The sequence below is a fragment of the Dendropsophus ebraccatus genome, chromosome 13 (genome assembly GCF_027789765.1).
Source record: "Dendropsophus ebraccatus isolate aDenEbr1 chromosome 13, aDenEbr1.pat, whole genome shotgun sequence".
NCBI classification, from domain to species: Eukaryota; Metazoa; Chordata; class Amphibia; order Anura; family Hylidae; genus Dendropsophus; species Dendropsophus ebraccatus.
The window spans coordinates 62,747,679-62,770,194 of NC_091466.1; the positions used below are offsets into that span (position 1 = coordinate 62,747,679).

Genomic DNA, 22,516 nt, shown 5'->3' on the forward strand with positions numbered 1-22,516 from the left:
TAGGTGGAGAGGCTGGGGGTTAGGTGGAGAGGCTGGGGGGCAGGGAAAGAGGCTGGGGGGCAGGGAAAGAGGCTGGGGGGGCAGGGGAGAGGCTGGGGGGACAGGGGAGAGGCTGGGGGCAGGATGAGAGGCTGGGGGGCAGGATGAGAGGCTGGGGTCAGGGGAGAGGCTGGGGGGCAGGGGAGAGGCTGAGGGTAGGGGAGAGGCTGGGGGGCAGGGGAGAGGCTGGGGTTAGGTGGAGAGGCTGGGGGTTAGGTGGAGAGGCTGGGGGGGCAGGGAAAGAGGCTGGGGGGCAGGATGAGAGGCTGGGGGGGGGGGCAGGGGAGAGGCTGGGGGGGCAGGGGAGAGGCTGGGGTCAGGGGAGAGGCTGGGGACCAGAGGGAGAGGCTGGGGGGGGGCAGGGGAGACGCTGGGGTCAGGGGAGAGGCTGGGGGTTAGGGGGAGAGGCTGGGGGGCAGGGGAGAGGCTAAGGGCCGGGGAGAGGCTGGGGCAGTGGAGAGGCTGGGGGTTAGGGGGAGAGGCTGGGGGGCAGGGGAGAGGCTGGGGGGCAGGGGGAGAGGCTGGGGGCAGGGGAGAGGCTGGGGGTTAAGTGGAGAGGCTGGGGGGGCAGGGGAGAGGCTGGGGGTTAGGTGGAGAGGCTGGGGGGGTAGGGGAGAGGCTGGGGGGCAGGGGAGAGGCTGGGGGGGCAGGGGAGAGGCTGGGGGGGGGCAGGGGAGAGGCTGGGGGTTAGGTGGAGAGGCTGGGGGGGCAGGGGAGAGGCTGGGGGGGTTAGGTGGAGAGGCTGGGGGGGCAGGGGAGAGGCTGGGGGTTAGGTGGAGAGGCTGGGGGGGCAGGGGAGAGGCTGGGGGGCAGGGGAGAGGCTGGGGGCAGGGGAGAGGCTGGGGGCAGGGGAGAGGCTGGGGGTTAGGTGGAGAGGCTGGGGGGGCAGGGAAAGAGGCTGGGGGGCAGGGGAGAGGCTGGGGGCAGGGGAGAGGCTGGGGTTAGGTGGAGAGGCTGGGGGGCAGGGGAGAGGCTGGGGGGGCAGGGGAGAGGCTGGGGGGCAGGATGAGAGGCTGGGGGCAGGGGAGAGGCTGGGGGTTAGGTGGAGAGGCTGGGGGGGCAGGGAAAGAGGCTGGGGGGCAGGGGAGAGGCTGGGGGCAGGGGAGAGGCTGGGGTTAGGTGGAGAGGCTGGGGGGCAGGGGAGAGGCTGGGGGGGCAGGGGAGAGGCTGGGGGGCAGGATGAGAGGCTGGGGGCAGGGGAGAGGCTGGGGTTAGGTGGAGAGGCTGGGGGGCAGGGGAGAGGCTGGGGGGGCAGGGGAGAGGCTGGGGGGCAGGATGAGAGGCTGGGGTCAGGGGAGAGGCTGGGGTTAGGTGGAGAGGCTGGGGTTAGGTGGAGAGGCTGGGGGGCAGGGGAGAGGCTGGGGGGGCAGGGGAGAGGCTGGGGGGGGGGGCAGGGGAGAGGCTGAGGGTTAGGTAGAGGCTGGGGGTAGGGGGAGCGGCCAGGAGCAGGATGGGCAGCAGGCAGGCTGGCTCCCTCCCCCCGAGGCTGGCTCCCACCGAGGTCCCGGTTCCGGGGCCGAGCTTCCGGCACACACAGTGTGACAGAGGCCGGAAGCTCACAGCTGCAGCCCCGCGGTCCCGGATCTTCTCTCCTGCTCGGCGATGACGTCACATCACGTGAGCGCCGCCGAGCAGGAGAGAAGATCGTGCATCGCGGGGCTGCAGCTGTGAGCTTCCGGCCTCTGTCACACTGTGTGTGCCGGAAGCTCGGCCCCGGAACCGGGACCTCGGACCTCGGCGCTGCATAGGGGGAGGGAGCCAGCCTGCCTGCTGCCCATCCTGCTCCTGCTCCCGGACGCTCCCCCTCCTCCCCTCCTCCCCTCCTCCCCCCCCGGCGCGGACTAGGCACCCGTGGGCCGGTGCCTACAAAGATTTTTTTTTTTTTTTTAAATAATAAAAAAAAGTGTTCCCTGCAGGTGCCGCCCCCCGCAGGGCGCCGCCCTAGGCACCGGACCACGGGTGCCTAGTGACAAATACGGCCCTGCCTACCACCACCCCCCCCCCTACTCTGAGCAGTGGTGAACTGATGAGGTGAGTACTACCATTGTAATAAAGTTAGGGTACTATTAGACCGGCCGATGGGGCCCGATAATAAATGTAAACAAGCGCCAATCGGCTAGATCGGTGCACGTTTACACGGCCTATTACACGGCCCGATAATCGTTTAACAAGGGCTGCAGGGACATAATTACCTTGCTAAACTGGTATACATTACCTATGCCGGGTTCAGGACTCCTCCTGCTCCTCTTCTCCCCGGGTCCTGCGGTCCCGGCCTGTGATTGGCTGAGCGGCCGTCAGCTAAGACAGGCCGCTGTGAAGCTGCAGCGCGTGGGACCCGGGGAGAAGAGGAGGAGCCCTGGACCATGGATAGGTAATGTATTCTTTTGCAAATCATTAGCCGCCGGCCGCGCACCGCTATTACATGTAGCGGTGAGCGGTCGGTGGCCGTTGATATAGGTTCAGATCTATAATTGTCGATCATCGGCTGATTGTTGTGTTTATTACACGGAACGATAATCGGCCGGATAGGGCCGATTCGGACGATTATCGTTCCGAGTAATAGTACCCTTACAACATTGGGAGCTGTTTTCAACAAACTTTAAGATGGTCCGGATAACCACTTTAATGAAAACCATTAACCACATATGAAAAATCTAATTTTACCTTGTAGTATTTGCTTCCAGTATCGTTCTGAAATAAGGTTATACACTTGCTGTCCAGTCTCCAGTAATGTCTTTTCCTCTGCAAATAGATAAAAATAAAATAAATAAACATATATATAAAATTTACTTTTAAACTTTACAAACATGCTACTAATAACAGAAGGGAAAAAACACCAGTTTGTGCAATGGATTTAATAACAGCGCCGCACGCTACCACCTTACCATGGTATCTTTGCTGGTATAATGCACCATCCAACCTTCTTTCATGACACTGCTGCTTTTCCGCTTTGTATGCTTGACAGACTGAACCACTCTCATCAAGGGAATGTTATTACTGGCGGAGGGGCTGAAATAAAGATAAATTACTCGACTGAACTTGAGAATTTACAACTACAACCATAAATGGATATTAGATCAGTAATTTCTGAATGTGCTACGGTAAAACCATGATACTTCTATACCAGGAGAGACGCCGTCATATTCCACATAGATCAAAAATACATTGAAAACACTAAAAAGGGTAAAGTATGTGCAGAAACGTAATACTTTTCAACTGGTATATTAAAAAAAAAAAATAAAAAAAAAATTTGTGTGTGTGTGTGTGTGTGAGACGGTATGTCAGGTGGTCAGTTTATGTGGTTTTGTGGCTATTAGGGGGCATTCACACATTCGGTGCGTGGCCTGTAATTACGAATTATGTGCAATGGAACAGACTTCAGAGTTCTAGGCATCATCATTCATAATGATGCAGAGAGTTCCAAAACGGTACAAAACTTTGTGCTACTGTACTGACAATTTCAAAAATGTGTTCCGCTGCACATGGTCTGTAAAAACTGAGCACGAAATGTGTGAATGCCCCTTTTAGTGGCAGACCCAATATGATATAAATACCAATACAACCCAAACTAGGAGATTTAATTTGTCACCATCAACATTATCCCTCTTTACAGGTATACAATTTTGTGAGGATTGGAGAAGAGGAAAAGGCCCTGCAAACCCAATGGTTTCCCTTCAGACTCCCTTTTACTCCATATATTGTCTATGGGACTGCTGGATACAGCTACACACTGCACATTTTCCTTAGAGATTGAATGGAGCAGCATTGGATATACATGACTACAGCTCTATGTATGAACATGGAAGGAGGAACACGGCTCTGGATCCTTGACCGATCGCATATTTATCAACCATCCTTTGGATAAGTGACAAATGTGTGCAAACCCTTCTAAGGAGCCTTCCAGCACAACATACATAGACGTTTAAAGGGAAGCCTAATTCTGTTTTGCAAATCAGTTTAGGAAAAACAAAGTGGTTTCCTATAACAATTATAGCAAAACCACCATAGAACCACTATGGAGACCTGCCCTACAAAACTTACAAGACATTATAATATAGATGAAGACACACTGATGGTCGAAATAACTTAGTGCAGTTCAGTACAGTGGCCATTTTTTGACAAGTTGCAGAGACAAGTGATCAGTTTAGATCAGTAGGGGCCTCAGCGTTCGGTTAGGCCCTTCAATCTATGGAGCTTGTCTCCTGCCACAAAATGGAAAAAGCAGCAAGCATGGGAGTGACGTTCATAACCGCTCCCTTCTCCCGTCTCGTGTTAGAGACCGTGGCAGACAACAACCAATTAGAACCTTTGGATCATCTCTGCAACATGTTTTTCCTAATGGAAGGAACACTTCAAAGGGGTTATCCAGAACAAGGAAAAACACAGCTACTTTCTTCCTAAAACAGCACCATCCCTGGTTATGTGAGGTATTACAATTCATTTCCATTCACTTCAATGTAACTGAGTTGCAATACTCAGTTGCAAGACTTAAGACAGGAGTGGTGCCGTTTCTGAAAGGAAGTGGTCATATTTTTCTAAGCCTGGACAAGACCTTCACAAAGTTAAATATTACTACATACCTGATCATACGATCTGATGTATCTTGATCTTGGTCGGGGTCCTGCATGTCTCCGTTCTCACTTCGGCAGCCAGTCATGATGCTGTCAGAATCTGGAGTTAGGGGCTCGTCCACATCGTCCATTAGTCGGCTGCTTGGATCACTTTCATTGTCACTTCCTTCTTCCATGACGACATCAGATTCTGCTCCAGGGCTCAACAAGTCTCCAAAAGAAGAAGGCCAGTAAGTATAGGGTCCTTCCTTTCTAACAATATACACCGCATATAATACACTCATGATAGGATATATATATACCTCCATTAATAGCCACCTCCCCAAGGCAGTTGTGAGGCACTTTAGTTGCACAACGCTTGTGACAATTGAACTTGCAGTCCTTGCACTGCAGCCCTTGCCGGAAGAGACCTTTTAGCAGCTTCTTACAGTACTGGCACACCGTCGGCCGGGTATAGGAGTGGATAACGAATGTGTGAGGCACTTTGACCTTGGAGAGCAAGATCTTGTCCAATTGGATTGGGCGACCAGGGTAGGGTTGGGAACTCGATCTCTTTTCCCGAACAAATGATTCTGATGGAGTTTTTTGCTGGAAAAGAGAAAGAAGGTCAACATTTACTGCTATTCTTATGATGAAGAATAAAGATCAAAATGACAAGTTTAAGACGTGTATAAAGGAAGATCTAAAAGTACCGACAGACTACTATTGATTTAACAATGTCACCGGGAAAAACTGCTACCTATTGTGAGACTTGTCACGAAGACTGCGGCTATGATCACTAAGAGAAGAGGCAGACATAACACACTGATCAGACGGTGGCCGCACAGTCTCAGTGACAGCCGGGGCTTTGCATATGAGGCTACACAAGCACAAGCAGATAAGTGGTTAATTCATGCAGGATGGGACTCCCTCCCATTTAAAGGTTTTGTAGTCTAATACTACAACACTGGGAGAAGCTGAAACGCACTGTACCTTGTCCAGTCTGTGAATAAAGCAGCCAATCAGGTACATGCAACAAATCATATTCCTTTCAACTACAGGTAGAAGCCCACTGCCCGTTCTTAGGCTTAGTCTGTCTCTAGTAACAGCTAGACCAGGACAGAACACAGGAAGTGAGAGCAGGGTTTAGCTTATATTGTGTGTAGAAGAGAGGCTGGGGTGTGTAACTGCAATCTGGGAGGCTGATTCCTCCAAAGATCCACATGGTGCCTGAAAGGTAAATAATGGCTTTCCTCTCATTTCAGCAGCATGTCAGCACTTAGGGTAACCCCTTCCTTGCTGCTGGTTTCTTTCCTTTCTGCTCACACAGCACCTTGCAAACCCAGTATATCATTAATCCCACCTCATCCCTGAAACAGCTGTCTACACATGAGCATTCTTACCATTTGAGGAGATATTTGGCTTGGTATGTATGTCCAATAAATGTTCTAAGACTCCTAGATGGAGTAAAACTCCCAGAGCTGTGCGGGCTGTGGCTGCTGGAGAGGATGATGGCAGGGGGAAGCTCAGTGTCCCTCCAGTGCCCTGTGTCCCTCAGTGTCCCCCTGCCATCATCCTCTCCAACAGCCACAGCCCTGGGAGTCGGGTCATGACATCACCATTATATCCAGGAAGTGACATCACCATGTTATCCAGGAAATGACATCACCATTATATCCAGGAAGTGACATCACCATGTTATCCAGGAAGTGAAGCCTTGATGCAGTAGTAAGTGCAGGGAAATAAGCGCTTTATAAGCATTTCCCGTATTAAGTGTATGCTGGTAATTTGTATAACTTTTGGGAGGCAATAAAATACTTTAATAAAATTTTTTTCCTGGACTTCTCCTTTAAAACGTCCTCTTTGACAAAAAAAAAAAAAATTAAAATAAGTGTGTGAAGATAAGGAATTGCCCCAAGCTTCATTTTCCATCCGTAACCCCTTACTGTACCTAGTAGAATGACATGACACAGTACGCAGTAAGGGTGGGAGCTGCATAAAACCTGGTCCTTTCCACAGCATCAGTTAATTCGTTTATGTATCCTAATCACTGTCCGGCACTCATCTCCAATAATCTGCATAAGATAAAATAGAGCCCCATGGCTGGCTTTGTTGAGGCTTTTTAGCCATGTAAGCCTGATCTGTGGGCTATTTCCAAGGGATTTTTGTTCCAGACTGAGCTCTGGCTGGAATTGCTCCAGGAAATGATTGCTAAAAGCAGATTACATGATGGAAACTGCAGCTGATGGGGAGCTCGGCGAGAGGTGCCATAACCCATTCACTACCAGAGGGGAAACTGAGTATTTATTAACCAGCTGACAGCATCTGTTGAGTGAAAAGGTCAAAATTTTAGATTGCAAGCTCTGGCGGACGAGGCTCATAAACAAGGTTTATTAAGCAGTCTCCAGTTGCTTACTATAACATCTGGAAACGTACAGGGTGGACGACGGGTTAATTCTAAGGAGACGGGACTGCTGCGGGTGCATCAATCTGCTCATTTAGACCATGGAGATGCGTGAGGTGCAGTCGTGAAGAGTGGAGTTAAGCCAGGGGCAGGAACTAGGCCCGAGCCAAATCAAACAGCTAGAACAAGCTTAACCTCCCCTTCTTTACACACACGCTGCCTCCTGGAAGAACACCAGGGTTTCTTCTTATGCAGAAACCCTTGTCCTAGGTGAAGTCTTTGCAAACACACAAACCCCACTAGGCGGATATGTGTCTGTCACTTAGATGCCAACACGTTTTCTAACTAATGCCAGTGACATTTTCCTTCTGGGCAGGTGCACCTAGGCAAATCTCCTGTGCCATTAGGTGAATTTTATCACCTTACCGCTGAATATTAACTTTTAAAGTCACAATGAGAAGACTGTGTAGATGGAACGTACTATGCAAAACAAGAGAAGGTGCAGCTCACCTGGAGGCCTCCAGTTCCGACCTTGTAAGAATCCTAGGTTGTAGGTTTTATGGATACAGAGAATATGGCTGGAGATACACATGGATAAGTTTTCGCCATGGTAAAACTACTTAAAGAGTAAAAAAAAAAAAAAAAATACTTGCCTAGCCTTGGTCCCCTGGAGCAGCCCCAGTTCTTTTATTCCCCAGTCCTCGTAACCTTATGGACCCATTCACACTACGGAATCGGCGCCAAAATTAAGCTTAGAACATGTCAATTCTTTGAGTGGAGGTGCGCAAGGCCTCCCACTGAAAGAGATAGCAGGTTAAATTTGGCGCAGAGTCTAGTGGCAGGGGGTTCAGAGTGGAAATTCAGCGCCGATTCCGTAGTGTGAACGAACCCTATGGCTTCAAGCCGTTTCCCAGTAGGAACTTTCTGTTCAACTAATCACAGGCTAGAGTGGTAACCTGCAGCGGCCAGTGATTGGCTGAGCAGGAAGGTCCTCTAAGAAGCAGGCCAAAGATACAAGCAGCTGGGGATTGGAAGAACAACCAGCTGGACCAGCGAGGAATCGGGGCGAGGCAAGTACAATAATTTTTTTTCCTATTTCTGCAAGATCCCGGCTATAAGAGCGATAACCCCCCTTTAAGTAACTGATGTGCACCTTGAGATCAGCCACTTTAAATCCACATAGATCTTAATTTTAAGTAAATGCAGTGGCTTCAGCAACATGTTCTTGTCTGCGGCCCCAGATCCCAAGCAGGTTTCAGTATTTATACAGATGACATTACTACAAACTAGTGGGCACGATATATGTGTGGGGGAATAAGAGGAGCATTATTATTATCTGGGGCCTAAAGAGGGGCTATATTACAGTTTAGGAAGAAAACTATTGCTGTGTGGGGCTCTATGAGGATGACTATTACTGTGTCAGGACACTGCGAAGATTACCATTGCCATGTGGGGACACTAAGAGGATGAGTATTACTCTGTACGGACACTGGGAAGTTTACTATTACTGTATAGGGCTCTAACAAGATGGCTATTAGTGTGTGGCGCTCTGGGAGGATGACTATTACTGTGTGAGGACACAAAGAGGATGACTATTACTGTGTCAGGACACTGAGAAGATTACCATTGCCATGTGGGGACACTAAGAGGATGAGTATTACTCTGTACGGACACTGGGAAGTTTACTATTACTGTATAGGGCTCTAACAAGATGGCTATTAGTGTGTGGAGCTCTAGAAGGATGACTATTACTGTGTAGGAGCACAGAGTAGATCATACTATGTGGCGCTCTGGGAGGATGACTATTACTGTGTGAGGACACAAAGAGGATGACTATTGCTGTGTGGAGCTCTAAGAGGATGACTATTAATGTGCAGGGGCTCTAAAAGTATTACTATTGCTGTGTGGGGCTCTAGGAGCATGACTATTACGGTGTGGGGCTCTAGGAGCATGACTATTACAGTGTGGAGCTCAAAGAGGATGGCTATTACTATGTGGGGCTCTAGGAGGATGACTATTATTGTGTGGGGCTCTAGGAGGATGACTTACTGTGTAGGGGCTCTAGGAGGATGACTTACTGTGTAGGGGCTCTAGGAGGATGACTATTACTGTGCAGGGGCTCTAGGAGGATGACTATTATTGTGTGGGGCTCTAGGAGGATGACTTACTGTGTAGGGGCTCTAGGAGGATGACTTATTGCGTGGGGCTCTAGGAGGATGACTTACTGTGTAGGGGCTCTAGGAGGATGACTTACTGTGTAGAGGCTCTAGGAGGATGACTATTATTGTGTGGGGCTCTAGGAGGATGACTATTACTGTGTAGAGGCTCTAGGAGGATGACTATTATTGTGTGGGGCTCTAGGAGGATGACTTACTGTGTAGGGGCTCTAGGAGGATGACTTACTGTGTAGAGGCTCTAGGAGGATGACTATTATTGTGTGAGGACACAAAGAGGATGGCTATTACTGTGTGGAGCTCTAAGAGGATGACTATTAATGTGCAGGGGCTCTAAAAGTATTACTATTGCTGTGTGGGGCTCTAGGAGCATGACTATTACGGTGTGGGGCTCTAGGAGCATGACTATTACAGTGTGGAGCTCAAAGAGGATGGCTATTACTATGTGGGGCTCTAGGAGGATGACTATTACTGTGTAGAGGCTCTAGGAGGATGACTATTATTGTGTGGGGCTCTAGGAGGATGACTTACTGTGTAGGGGCTCTAGGAGGATGACTTACTGTGTAGAGGCTCTAGGAGGATGACTATTATTGTGTGAGGACACAAAGAGGATGGCTATTACTGTGTGGAGCTCTAAGAGGATGACTATTAATGTGCAGGGGCTCTAAAAGTATTACTATTGCTGTGTGGGGCTCTAGGAGCATGACTATTACGGTGTGGGGCTCTAGGAGCATGACTATTACAGTGTGGAGCTCAAAGAGGATGGCTATTACTATGTGGGGCTCTAGGAGGATGACTATTACTGTGTAGAGGCTCTAGGAGGATGACTATTATTGTGTGGGGCTCTAGGAGGATGACTTACTGTGTAGGGGCTCTAGGAGGATGACTTACTGTGTAGAGGCTCTAGGAGGATGACTATTATTGTGTGGAGCTCTAGGAGGATGACTATTACTGTGCAGGTGCTCTAAAAATATTAATATTACTGTGCTGGGCTCTAGGACATGGGTCTCCAAACTGCAGCCCTCTAGCTGTTGCCTGGGCAGCCAAATCCAAAGCTTTAGCTGTCCAGGCATGATGGGAGTTGTGGTTTCGTAACAGCTGGAGGCCTGCAGTTTGGAGACCCATGCTCTAGGAGCATGGCCATTACTGAGCAGGGGCTCTAAGAGGATGACTATTACTGTGTGGGAGCACAGAGTAGATCCCTTTTACTGTGTGGGGCTCTAAGAGAACTATTACTATGTGGACATGCAAAAGAAGAGCCCCCGAAACAGCTGTACCGGGATGGATACCTGAACTTGTTTTTTCCTTGTCATTACATTGACTAATAGGGCCACTTAATATGGTGGTTTTGGTGGTTTCCCTACAGGAGCTGCCCCTTGGCTGGGTTCTTCCCGGAGGGATATCACGCTAGTCCTGTGTTTTGAGACTCTTCAATGAGGCTCCACAGGCTTTTTTTTGCATATTCATGTTTCCCAGGGGGCAATGCACCTAGGATTTGCCTAGGACCACTGCATTGAGCGCTTTCACTAGCAGCTGGCAGTGTTATCGTTTGGCTGGTCTCCCTGAAATCAGCGATCTGTTTCTCTTATTACTATGTGGAGCTCTAGGAGGATAACTACTACTGTGTGAGGACACAAAGAGGATGACTGTGCGGGGAAACTGAGTAGATCCTTTTTAATGTGCAGGGCTCTAAAAAATGGCTATTACTCTGTGGGGGCTCTAAGAAGAATACGATTACTGTGTGGAGCTTTAGGAGAATGACTATTAATGTGCGGGAATCCTGAGTAGATCACTTTTACTGTGTTGTTCTCTGTTAGTGAAGCACTAGCTGTTTGTCAATATAATTTTTGCCATCATATCCATCACATTTTCCAGGGATAATCCACAATATTCATTAAACAAAACCTTGGCAATAAACAGACTTTTATTCAGGCGTGTTTCAGCATCGATCAAATGCCTTCTTCAGGGGACCTGACAAATGCTGAAACACATTGGGGGAGATTTATCAAAGGGTGTAAAATTTAGACTGGTGCAAACTGCCCACAGGAACCAATCACAGCTCCTCTTTCCTTTCACCAGAGCTGAAAGCTTAGCTGTAACTGGTTGCTGTGGCCAGTTTGCACCAGTTTAAATTTTACACCCTTTGATAAATCTCCCCCATTATCTGAAGAAAAAAAAAAAGATGGCTTATTCATGTCCATGATCGTCCACATGTTTCTTCAGGGATACAACGCCTTGGCAAGTGAAAGGCTTTGCTTGCTAAATACTGTACATTATCCTTGGAGGCAAGCAGCTTTGTGGGAAAGTGGCGATGCTTTAGGCAACGGTATCCTGGAAATCCCTGTGTTTTTTTTTTTTACAAAACAATGGTGCACTATGGCCAGTTATTGTTTTCGTTTTCCAGGGTGCTGTGGGTAGTTAGGGTTTTGGTAATATATATGAAGTATCTTGAAAGCACTATAAGACAGCAGGGGCAAATGAGGCAGTAACATGAACAGAATTGGGGTTAGCAGCAGGACGGAGAATTTGTATAGATGAATAAAAGGTAAGATAGATGCTGGACAAGTCAAGTCTGGCCAAAAATGCACATACCAAGTCATGGTCAGGAAAAGTTTTAGTTAACTAGTCAGAGAAGACTCCCCCCTGTTATCACTGGACATACCTGCACTGTGATCACTAATCTGTGTAGAAACTGGTATCTACACCTATTATGGTCACTTTATAGGGGTAATACTATTCTTTAAATAGTGATTATATATTCAAGAACAATGGGATCCACTTTTATTAACATTTTGTCCTGGTACAAAGGCAATAACGTTATACGAGAAGGATACATGCATAATATTACTTTTCCTTGAAAAAAAGGATGCCTTTAGGCTTTTGCACCTGACCCTTCTAAAGCTCTTGGCTGTATGTAAATGGGGTTCTATAGAGATTCATTTGATGTTACAAAACAAAAAATACGATACATACAAACCCCTATATCCCAGTCAGTGGTCCATATTTACTGTTATAAATGTGCTACAAATTTGGTGCAAACTGAATCCCCTTTCTTTGAGCCTCTGCCTGGTTACCGCGTACGGTGGCGGTTTATTCCCGAGCACAATCCGGGCATATAGCCCTCCACCCCCCCCCACTGTGACGATCTTCCCTCCCCTCTGTGACACGGCTTTATTAAATCTAATGGAGCTGTGTCACAGAAGGGAGGGTATTTCGTTACAAGGGGGGGGCGGTGGTCTAGCTCCCTGTGCTTCATGCCCGGACGATGCTCAGAAATAAACCAGCACCGTACGTGGAAGCAGGCAGCAGTTTAAAAAACTAAATGACTTCTCAATGCCGGTGCTGGTCTATTCACATAAAAAAAGTGATGTACCTGGTGCTACATTCGCTTTAAATCTTCCCGCTACTGTACTGACACAACATTTGAATGTCACCTAACTCTGGGCCTGTGTGGTCTGCAGGAAGCACATGCAAACAGATGAGGATTTATTTACTAGAAAAGCATTCTTGCAGTTGGAGCACTAGGCATGCGTCCTATGCATGTATGGTCTTCACTAATAAACATATATAAATCCCCCTATAACTTATCAAATTCCATTCTACACAAAAAAGCTAATTCGTCTTTGCTGCTATAAGCATCGACTACGTCTATGTAAGCGTGAATCTCTGGATGTACCCAGCCAACTCTTTCCTTTTCAGGATGATAAAAATAAAATGATAAAAAAAATTAAAAAAAAACACCTGCGCTCACTATTCCCTCTATATGGGTAGCCTCCTCTACTACACCCATCACTTTGTTCCTCTATGGAGATTGCCCTTTACCTTAAATCTCAGGTTTCGACTCGGTCTCCTACTCCCAAACACACCAAATAACCTGCAATGTTAATCGCGCACTAACCGAGCTATCGCTGAAGCACAAAAAGGAAAGAGGATAGAAGGAAAAAGTGATGCTGGGTAGGAAAATGAGATTCAAAGACATCACATACCTCAAAAACTGGGGCTGAGGAGGAGACTGATAAAGGAGGCAGATGGCAGCGTAAAGGGACAGAAAAAAGACGTAATGTTAAAAAGAAGACAAACAAATGAAAGATTTGGTTAGATGAGGAATGACAGAGGGCAACGTGATCCTGACATGGATTCTACATGAAGGAACTAAGAGTAGAAACCCCAGTACAAGCTCCAAGCATCAGCGTCTTATGAACCCAAATATCCTATGGATGTAAACGAACGTTCACAAGGCGGTCTGTCAGATCACGGTGAAGAAAACCTTTAACACAGGTACATAGGTCTCTGTCCATGCACTATTGTCTCACATATGAGAATTCAATCCAGTCTGGGCAGTAGAGGGTTCATGCAAGGTACCAGCCTCTTTTCTAACAAAATGTGAATCTGCAATACTTACGTACGTGATGTAACACTAACAACAAACACAATCAAAAGTATATAAAGAGTGTAGATAAATACATATAACTTCATAATCTCTAATTCATTCAGGTATCATGTTGCCTTCCCCTGCTTTTGGCAGTAATCCAACTTTATAAGAGAAAACCTGCAATAAGCAGAGGAGGCTGGTGGAGACCTGGCTGCCGCAGCGCTTGGTCGTGCCTGGAGGCTGCTTATGGACAGGTCAGGAAAGCTTAAAAGGCCATGGACATCAATGACTGCACGTTCTATTCTCACTTTATACTGTTGAAAACAAAACAAAAAAATCCCCATAGGTTTTTAGGTTTTGCTTGGTTTTTCTTCTACAGCCTCCTTGGCTGCTGTGTCCTGTTCCCTGGCTGACAGCTCAGTCTCCTGCCCTTATCTCCCCTCTCTTGAATGGTTGTCTAAACTGATTTATAACCACAACAATCTGCTCAAAATCAGCTATGGCCAGGTTCACATATCAGGCGGTCCAGCATCCTCCTTTTACCAGAAACTAATGACAACAGACACCACAAAAAGATGTCATAGGGCGTCCAACCTATTTTCCCCCATTACCCATCAGTTGCTGGAAACAAAGGACAAAAGAAAACTGCGAGATGTGTTCCTCCATCCATTGTGTCCTATGATCCGGAAAGCAGATTCAAGTGCTAGATAGTTTGAAAGGTCCCATTTATGTGAATGGGATCAGTTCAAACATCAGTTTCCCGACAACACTTTATTCTTTTCATACTAAAATAAGTAAAATGCAAATAAAAAAAAAATAAATATATATATATATATATACATTCAACGGTGTCCAAGGCCTTTAAAGATGTTATCCAGGATTAGATAATACACAGCTTCTTTCGTATAAAAACAGCACCACCCCTGTTCTCAGGCTGTGTGTGATATTACAGTTCATCTCTATTCATTTGAAAGGACAAGAGTGGTGCTGTTTGTGAAAGAAAGTGGCCATGTTTTTCTAAACCCGTTTTAACTTTGATTGTTGATGATAAGTAGAATATGTAATTTTTTCCTACAGACCTCACAATATATGATGTCAAGTGTGGACATCTACAGTCCTAGCATATCACTCAGCCGCCATGACGATGCAATTAATGTGCAATTTTTTCAGCATAAATCGCGTAAGTGAATTACCGAATCAGTCACCTGGCACTCAGGGCACACACATAAACCAACATCATTTACCCACGTATGCCCTGACTGTCACCTACCAGAAGAGGTTCCTCAAGGGCGCAGGAGACCGGTTCTGCAGACACAGTACGTATGCTGGACAATCCAGTTAGCGACACGTTGGACAACCTTCGCTTTCGGACCCCACTACAGTTGTTCGGTATCTTGAAAGCGCATCTCTTGTGATAGTTGAGACCACACCCTGTACAGAAATATAAAAATATTGTCAACTATAAGAAAAAAATCGTAATCTCTCAGTAAGGGCCCGTTCACACTACAGATTCGGCGTGGTAATTCCGCCGGGAACCTCCGCCCGCACTCCGTGACAAACCCTTCCTTATATGCCTTTGAATGGGAGGGTTCACTCGCCTCCGCTCTCCACTCAAAGAATTGACATGTCAATTCTTTGAGTGGCGGTGTGCGAGTCCTGCCATTCAAAAACATCCTATATATCTTAGTAGAGAAAAAAAGCTTCTTGTCCTCCTCCCCATCTCCTGCACTGATCATTGACTTGTAATTCACCGATAAAATCCTAATCCTGAGGGAAATCACAGATTATAAACACACGGAGCGATCGGTTTACATGCTGCCCATAAAGTCTAGGGGAGAGGGAGGAGAAGGGGCAAGTAGACGTAAGCTCAGAGAAAACTGAAAGATAGAGACTGTAGAGAGCAAACTGGTGAAAAATGTCATATATAAGCTATTATGGCTCCTATTACAAGGAGAGACGGCAGCAGATCGTCTGGGCTGCATGTCAGCTGATCGTCGTGTTCTATTACACACAATTATCGGCTGATATTGTCTAAATATGGCCGTTAATCCCTTTATGTAATAAGGCCTTAAACGATGAACTGATTGCCGACACCAATGCCGATTAGCTGTTCTTTTCAGCTGCAGCTCCTATTCAAGTGAACAGTAGCTGAGCAATAGTTACATGTCACCACCGCTGCATAATGAACAGTGACAAAGATGGCGCAGTACAGCTGATCGATATGGGTCCCTGTACCCTGATCATCAATATATTTGGCCCAGAAAACCCCTTTACCCGCAGTTTGGAAAATGAATTGGAGCTGATAGATTCCCTTTAAATCTTCATTTCCCAATTAGTCCCAAAAACGTCTCTGGATAATTTAAGAGGTTTTACCAGCACATTACGCATTAGCCGCCACTGTAGTCCAACTTTATGTGGGGTTAAAGGTGTTACAAGCTGTTAAATAAAAAAGCAGCCAAGTCTGTAGCCCTTTATTTTTTTTTTTACTTCCTTTCATAGCTGCTCATGCGACAAAAATCCAAACACATGATTTGGACGGGCTGTTTATGTGAAGCCTCATGAAAATGCTATTCCAGTAATTCTGACAGTTTCCAGACCAACAAGTTATTGTTTAGCAAATAAGACAGCAGATAGCTAGACGAAAAGTAATCAATGTGAATGAAAGAAAATGTGTAAATCAAAAGAATAAACTATTTCACAAAATATTTTTACTATTTTTAAAAACACTGAAAAATATTAAAAGGGCCAAAAATAGTAATTTACTCATATGTAAAAAATTCAAGTCTTCCAGTACTTATCAGCTGCTGTATGTCCTGCAGTAAGTGGTGTATTCTTTCCAGTCTGATACAGTGCTCTCTGCTGCCACCTCTGTCCATGTCAGGAACTGTCCAGAGAAGTAGCAAATAGAAAACCTCTCCTGCTCTGGAGGGTTCCTGACATGGACAGAGGTGGCAGCAGAGAGCACTGTGTCAGACTGGAGAGAATACAAACCATGGACACAACAACACGATTGTCAATTGTATCAATAGAAGGAAGCATTAAAAATAATTTATTCTTTAAAGAAGAAGTCTGGCGAAATTTTTTATTAAAGTATTGTATTGCCCCCTAAAAGTTATAGAAATCCCCAATATACACTTATTACGGGAAATGCTTATCAAGTGCTTTTTCCCTGCCTTTACTACTGCATCAAGGCTTCACTTCCTGGATAACATGGTGATGTCACTTCCTGGATAACATGGTGATGTCACGACCCGACTCCCAGAGCTGTGCAGGCTGTGGCTGCTGGAGAGGATGATGGCAGGGGGACACTGAGGGACACAGGGCACTGGAGGAACACTGAGCATCCCTCTGCCATCCTCCTCTTCAGCAGCCACAGCCTGCACAGCTCTGGGAGTCAGGTCGTGACATCACATGTTATCCAGGAAGTGAAGTTATGTTGGTTATGTTATCCCCATGGGCAGCAACATACAAAGAACAAAAAAAAAAAAAAAAAGGAAGATCCCAGGAGTCAGTGTGAGTTAGGCCTGTATAACACTGCATGAAAGAAAAGAGATTTACATATAGAAAGGCTGAATGAACAAAGAATGAATGCCTATACAAAAGACGACAAGAAAGGAGCAAAGAGAAGCAACCATTGCAGAGTGTGAAGAATTGGATGAAAGTGATATTCACCTAAATCAGGACTAGAGGATGAATGATAATTTCCATCCATGTGTTTGAAATATGATTCATGAAGCCAGAAGGTTCAGCTATTGAACACTGTTATTTTTATGGTGGTAAAATAGTTGGGGGGGGGACCATACTCTAAAATGTGGCAATTCCATATCTTTTGCCAGTGTTGTACAAAAAGCAGAGGTGGGGAACCTGTGACCCTCCAGTTATTCCAAAACTACAATTGTTTTGCAAACTGCTTTAAAGGGTTACTCCGGCACTGATAAAAAAAAAAATACAATCAAATTGAGTCTGTCTCCGTTTGAATTTCTCTGAACCTCCAGTCTGCGTCTTCATTTTTCTTTACTTCCTGGTTTGGGCTTTCCCATGATGCACTTTGTCTCCTGTGATGTCTAACTGACTCTGTAATACTGTTAGATGGCTTACATCTTGTTCAGCCAATCAGAGCTGAGCAACCTGAGTCATCTGACAGAGAGGCTGGCCTAAAAGGGCTTGGACCCGCCCCCCCCCCCCCTCTTGATGATGTCATTGTTACAAAATGGCTTCCACAGAGCAGCCTGGGGTCAACAGTCATTAGGTAAGAATGAGTTTACTTCACTTCCTGGTGGGGATGAAGAGGGAAGGGGGCAGATAGGTGATTGAAGCATATTACAAAGTTATATATCTTTCTTATGACTTTCAATCACTGGGAAAAAGCTTTTCGCTGGAGTACCCCTTTAAAGTCTAATGTTACTGCAGTAACCAGTAGTCAGAGTACGATCTATTAGCTATAATAACCAATATCAGCTCCAGTATGAATAGACTTGCACAAGATCCTTCCCACATAGGCAACAGGAAGCCTGAAAACACTACGCAATATGTCAAGATTGATGGCCATGCAAGCAAAACAGAGAAGTGTCCACGAGCATACAATGCTGCATAAAACCCAACATTATACAATGCAGTAATGCTACAGATAAATACTGTTACAATAACAATACAATAAGAGTATAAAGGGCACAATGGGGAAAAAATTGATTGTCTGTACCTTATGCAATGTAAAAAAATTAAAATTCTTCTATCCAACTCACCTTCACATTTGAGGCCCTGCCTCACCAAACCCCACAGCATCTCTCCACAGTGGTCGCAGAACGCCGGAGCCCGGTACGAGTGGACGTACAACGTGTGTGGTCGAATCTGGAAATCCTCAAAGGTTGCAGAAGCTGAAAGCAAAGTAAGGTTCAAAAGATCAATTAATGTTATGGCACCATAACGCAATGAAGACACAGGGGAGGGACATTACCAAGTCACCAGAGAAGATGCCATCAACGCAGAGAGGCGGAACCTTCGGCAGTCCAGCTGTTGCAAAACTACAACTCCCATCATGCCTGGACAGCCGAAGGCTTTACCCTTCTCTGTGTAGAGAAGTCAGAATGAAAGGGGGGAGGGCAGTGTCACCTTGAAGGGTCCCTTAAAAAAAAAATTTGCTGAATCATAAAGACATTTAAAAAGTTTTGACCAGTCTGGGTGTTTAGACTTCCTCTGATTGCTAGAATGAGTGGGGGGAAGAACTTGGCTGAGCACTTCTCTCCCTGGCTCCCTATAAGAAACAGATTTCATATTATTCCACTCAAACATAACTTTTTATATGTTGCTGCCCATGGTGAGACTAACAACTCCTTCCATGCTTGTTATTTCCTTGTCTCCTTCCCCCAGTTCTGAGCTGCTGCTTTCTGCTGAAGACACAAAAATCTTGTGTATGATCTTTTCTCTCCGTCTCCCCCTCCCTTCTATGACGGCTGATGTAAACAAGATCCTGCGCTTCATCTGCAACTTTAGAGCTTCTTTGTAATGGCGGGGGAGGTGTTAATCTGAGGTCAACACACTGTGAATAATCCTTCTGGCATTACAGAGCTGCTATAAAGTTGCAGAAAAGGACTTTAAATCAGCCGTCTCCAAAGGGAGGGGGGAGACGCAGAGAAAGACTCACAGACAATTTTTTGTGTCTTCAGAAGAAGGCAGGAGCTCATTCTAGTCTCACCATGGGCAGCAACATATGAAAAGTTATGTTTGAGTGGAATACCCCTTTAAGTCTATAGAAACCACTTCCTGCACAAAGCTAGGGAGAGAAGAACTCAGCGCAACGCTTCACCTATTGTCTTCTAGTGATGTCTAAAGATCTCAACGCCCCGACTGACATGTAGCTGATATAGCAAAAGTTTTTTAAAGTCACAGTGACACTATAAGGCAAATATGAGTTCTGCTGTACCCTTTCAGCAGGACACTGGGTATACGTGTACAAGCCCTAATGTAACGTGTTATGAGTAGAAATCAGTAAACTTCAGCACGTTCAGGATCGTCCCGACACAAACGCTACGCATTTCATTCCCTGTGGCTGAAGAAGTTGGATGGAGCCCTAGTGAGTCCTGGAAAACATGGATACAGTCTATGGTAAGAGGCCTGCAGAAGGTCACAGCAGAAGGTAAGTCTGTTATAAGAAATGTCTGACTAAGGCTATTGGCCAAAGGGAACAAGTGTGTTTCCCTTCCACTGTTACCTTAACATAGCATGTGATGCTTACTGACATGTCTACATATGTTACCAGGCCACCGTGTGTGAATACACCTTCAGGGGACTCTGAATGTAGGTTACTCTGTAATTCTAATTAACTCCAGAACACAAGAGGCGTAATGTGAAGCGGCCGCACATAAAAAATGCTGCTAAGCTTCATGTTTGGAGCATCAGATCTGCAGAAGAAGACGACGAAGAAGAATGTGCAAGAGCGAGAATGTGGCGGGAGAGATGGTCACTGGGGTGGCATGGCGGAGCACAGAGACGACTACATAGCTAGCGGCTCTCCAGAATAAGAGGGCAGAGTGGCACTGCCGTGCCCATAGGATGCATTGGCATACATATATATATATTGCATTGCACTAATGCCGCCATGGACAAAAAAAATAGTGTGTTCATTTAGGAAAATAACTTGATGCATGGTAATACATTGAAGAAAATGCCCCATACACTATCTGCAGCTGAGGACAGTATAGGTCCCATTCTATTGGATGGGCTAATGAACATGACTGTGGATTCCATGGTCCAGGCATCGGCCCAAAGGCCGGACTGCAATAATCTATGGTCCTGGTTCATACACTTCTATAACCTCCCACCCTGCGCACAGCCCGTGAGTGTGAAAGGAATATGTATGACAATGTGTGGGCCCATCCATCCACAACTTATCAGTGGTTTTTCTGACCACAATTCCACCATGGCCGTGGGTCCTCCTGTCAACGGCCATGTGGAATTGTGGTCAGAAAAACTACTGATGGTAGGGTAATGTTTCCACATTTTGTGGATCCATTGAAAAAATCAATAGAAGAAATTTAGTGTTTCTCCATTAAAAAAAAAATAATAAATAAATAATATATTTAAAATCCAGAATGAGTGAGGGAGAGAAGAGCAGGGCTCAGCACTTCTCTGCCCTAAACTTCCATAGACTTATATTAGAAGTCCGTTTCTGTCACATGGCACACAGCTGGGAGAGAACTTGCTTAGTGTGAACTTCTTCCGATCAATTTAGGGATTAACAGGGGTCGGAAGAACTAGACAACCACCGATCAAAACTGTACAACCGGGATGGGGAACCTGTGGCCCTCCACCTCTTGCAAAACTACAATTCCCATCATGCCTGGCCAGCCAAAGCTTTAGCCACAGGTTCCCCATCCCTGCTCTACAATATGTTGAAAGTTTTTTTGTTTTTGTTTTTTTAAAGTGACCGTGTCCATTTATTAAGGCTTGAAGGAACTCGTCACCATGAAAATGCTACCTAAGCTATCAGCAGGAGAAGAAGGAGCTGAGCGGAGTGATATATATCTTTATGGGGAAAGATTCAGTATAACTTGTAAATTACTGAATAAAATCTGTGATGTTTCCATGCTAAAGAGTCCAGTCCATGGAGTGACTCCGCCCACTGGACTCCTTACACAGAATGAGCAGGGATTTCAATCCGCAAGTTACAAGTTATACCACATCTTTTCCCACAAAGATATAGATCAATCTGCTCAGTTCTTCCTGCTCTATAACATGACGGCGATAGGTTAGATAGCATTGTCTTGGTGACAGGTTCCCTTTAAATCACTCTAAATTTGCAGTGTCTGACTACAGGAAAGCTCCAAGTACCTACATCTAATACAACAAAGATCCCGCATTCAGTTGGCAAAGCTTTAAAGTGTCACTGCCGTTTATTTTTTGCAGAAATCAATAGTACAGGAGATTTAAAAAAAACTTTGTAATTGGATTTATTAGCTAAAAAATGCATTTTTATCAGAAAAAGCAGTTTGAACCTCTCCCCCTTCTTCATGGTTTTCTATGGAGAGAAAATAAAGAGGAACAGCGCTCCATGGCATAATACAGACTAAAGTAATAGATGAGAGCGAGTGATGAAATGCTCTCACCTGGTTGTGTTGTGTTATATGGAGGCACAACACTCAAAACAGCATGTGTAGTGAACCGCAGCCACTCCTTCCAGTACCTCGTGGTGGAGTGGAGGTTTTCTTGCTCTTATGGAGAGGGGAAGGGTGGAGGGAGATGAGGAACCAAAACAGGACAACAAAGAGTTAATTTACAGCTACATCACCGGGCTATCTCCTCTGAAGTCAGCACTGATCTCTGAATACCAGCTTTCACACAGTTCCCACTGTGTAATCTTTTGTTCTCTGCTCTCTGCTGGAGACTAATCTCCCGCCTCCCCTCTCCATAGGTTACACAAGGCACGTCTGATGTAAACTAGTCAAGATTTTCTGATAATGAGCAGTGGATGAGAGAGAGGAGGGGGGGGGGGACCTGGGGAAAGTCTTTCTGAATGCAGATAATGGCAGATTTGCCTAATAAACTCAATTACAAAGTTTCTTAAAATCGTCTGTACTATTGATTTCTGGAAAAAAAAAAAAAACAGTGACACTAAGTTTGTTCTTTTGGTCTTTGATAGGATGACATAAATGGGTATATCTATTTATATACAGTGCTACCATACAGTAGCATACTATCAGGTATACATCAGAAATCCTCCCAATGTCGCTCTATGACACATTGGGCACATTGTAAAACCAGTGTATACAGAGCCTTATACCTGTGTCTGCAAACATTGCTAAGGTGAAGTGTCAGACTCCAGGAGATCAGCCTCCTCCTGCCTCCCATGCCCTCCAGTCACCGTATACAATGTTATACAGAGCGCTCATAGACACGATTGATCTCCATGGTGTGAAAATGATGTCACATAGAGGCGGCGGATACTTGTCAAAGAACAGGAAACCATTGAATCTCACGGTTT

General features: G+C 45.9%; 1 protein-coding gene across 1 annotated transcript in view; it reads right to left on the minus strand.

Moving 5' to 3' along the window:
• Window positions 1–22,516, minus strand: part of PRKD1 (protein kinase D1) — a 95,120-nt gene that overhangs the window by 14,806 nt on the left and 57,798 nt on the right. The window contains exons 3-8 of the mRNA XM_069950171.1: window positions 18,282–18,413; window positions 14,810–14,970; window positions 4,913–5,198; window positions 4,620–4,821; window positions 2,925–3,048; window positions 2,704–2,781 (exon numbers count right to left, since the gene is read on the minus strand). Of these exons, the coding sequence (XP_069806272.1) occupies window positions 2,704–2,781; window positions 2,925–3,048; window positions 4,620–4,821; window positions 4,913–5,198; window positions 14,810–14,970; window positions 18,282–18,413 (983 nt within the window). The remainder of the gene's footprint in view (window positions 1–2,703; window positions 2,782–2,924; window positions 3,049–4,619; window positions 4,822–4,912; window positions 5,199–14,809; window positions 14,971–18,281; window positions 18,414–22,516) is intronic.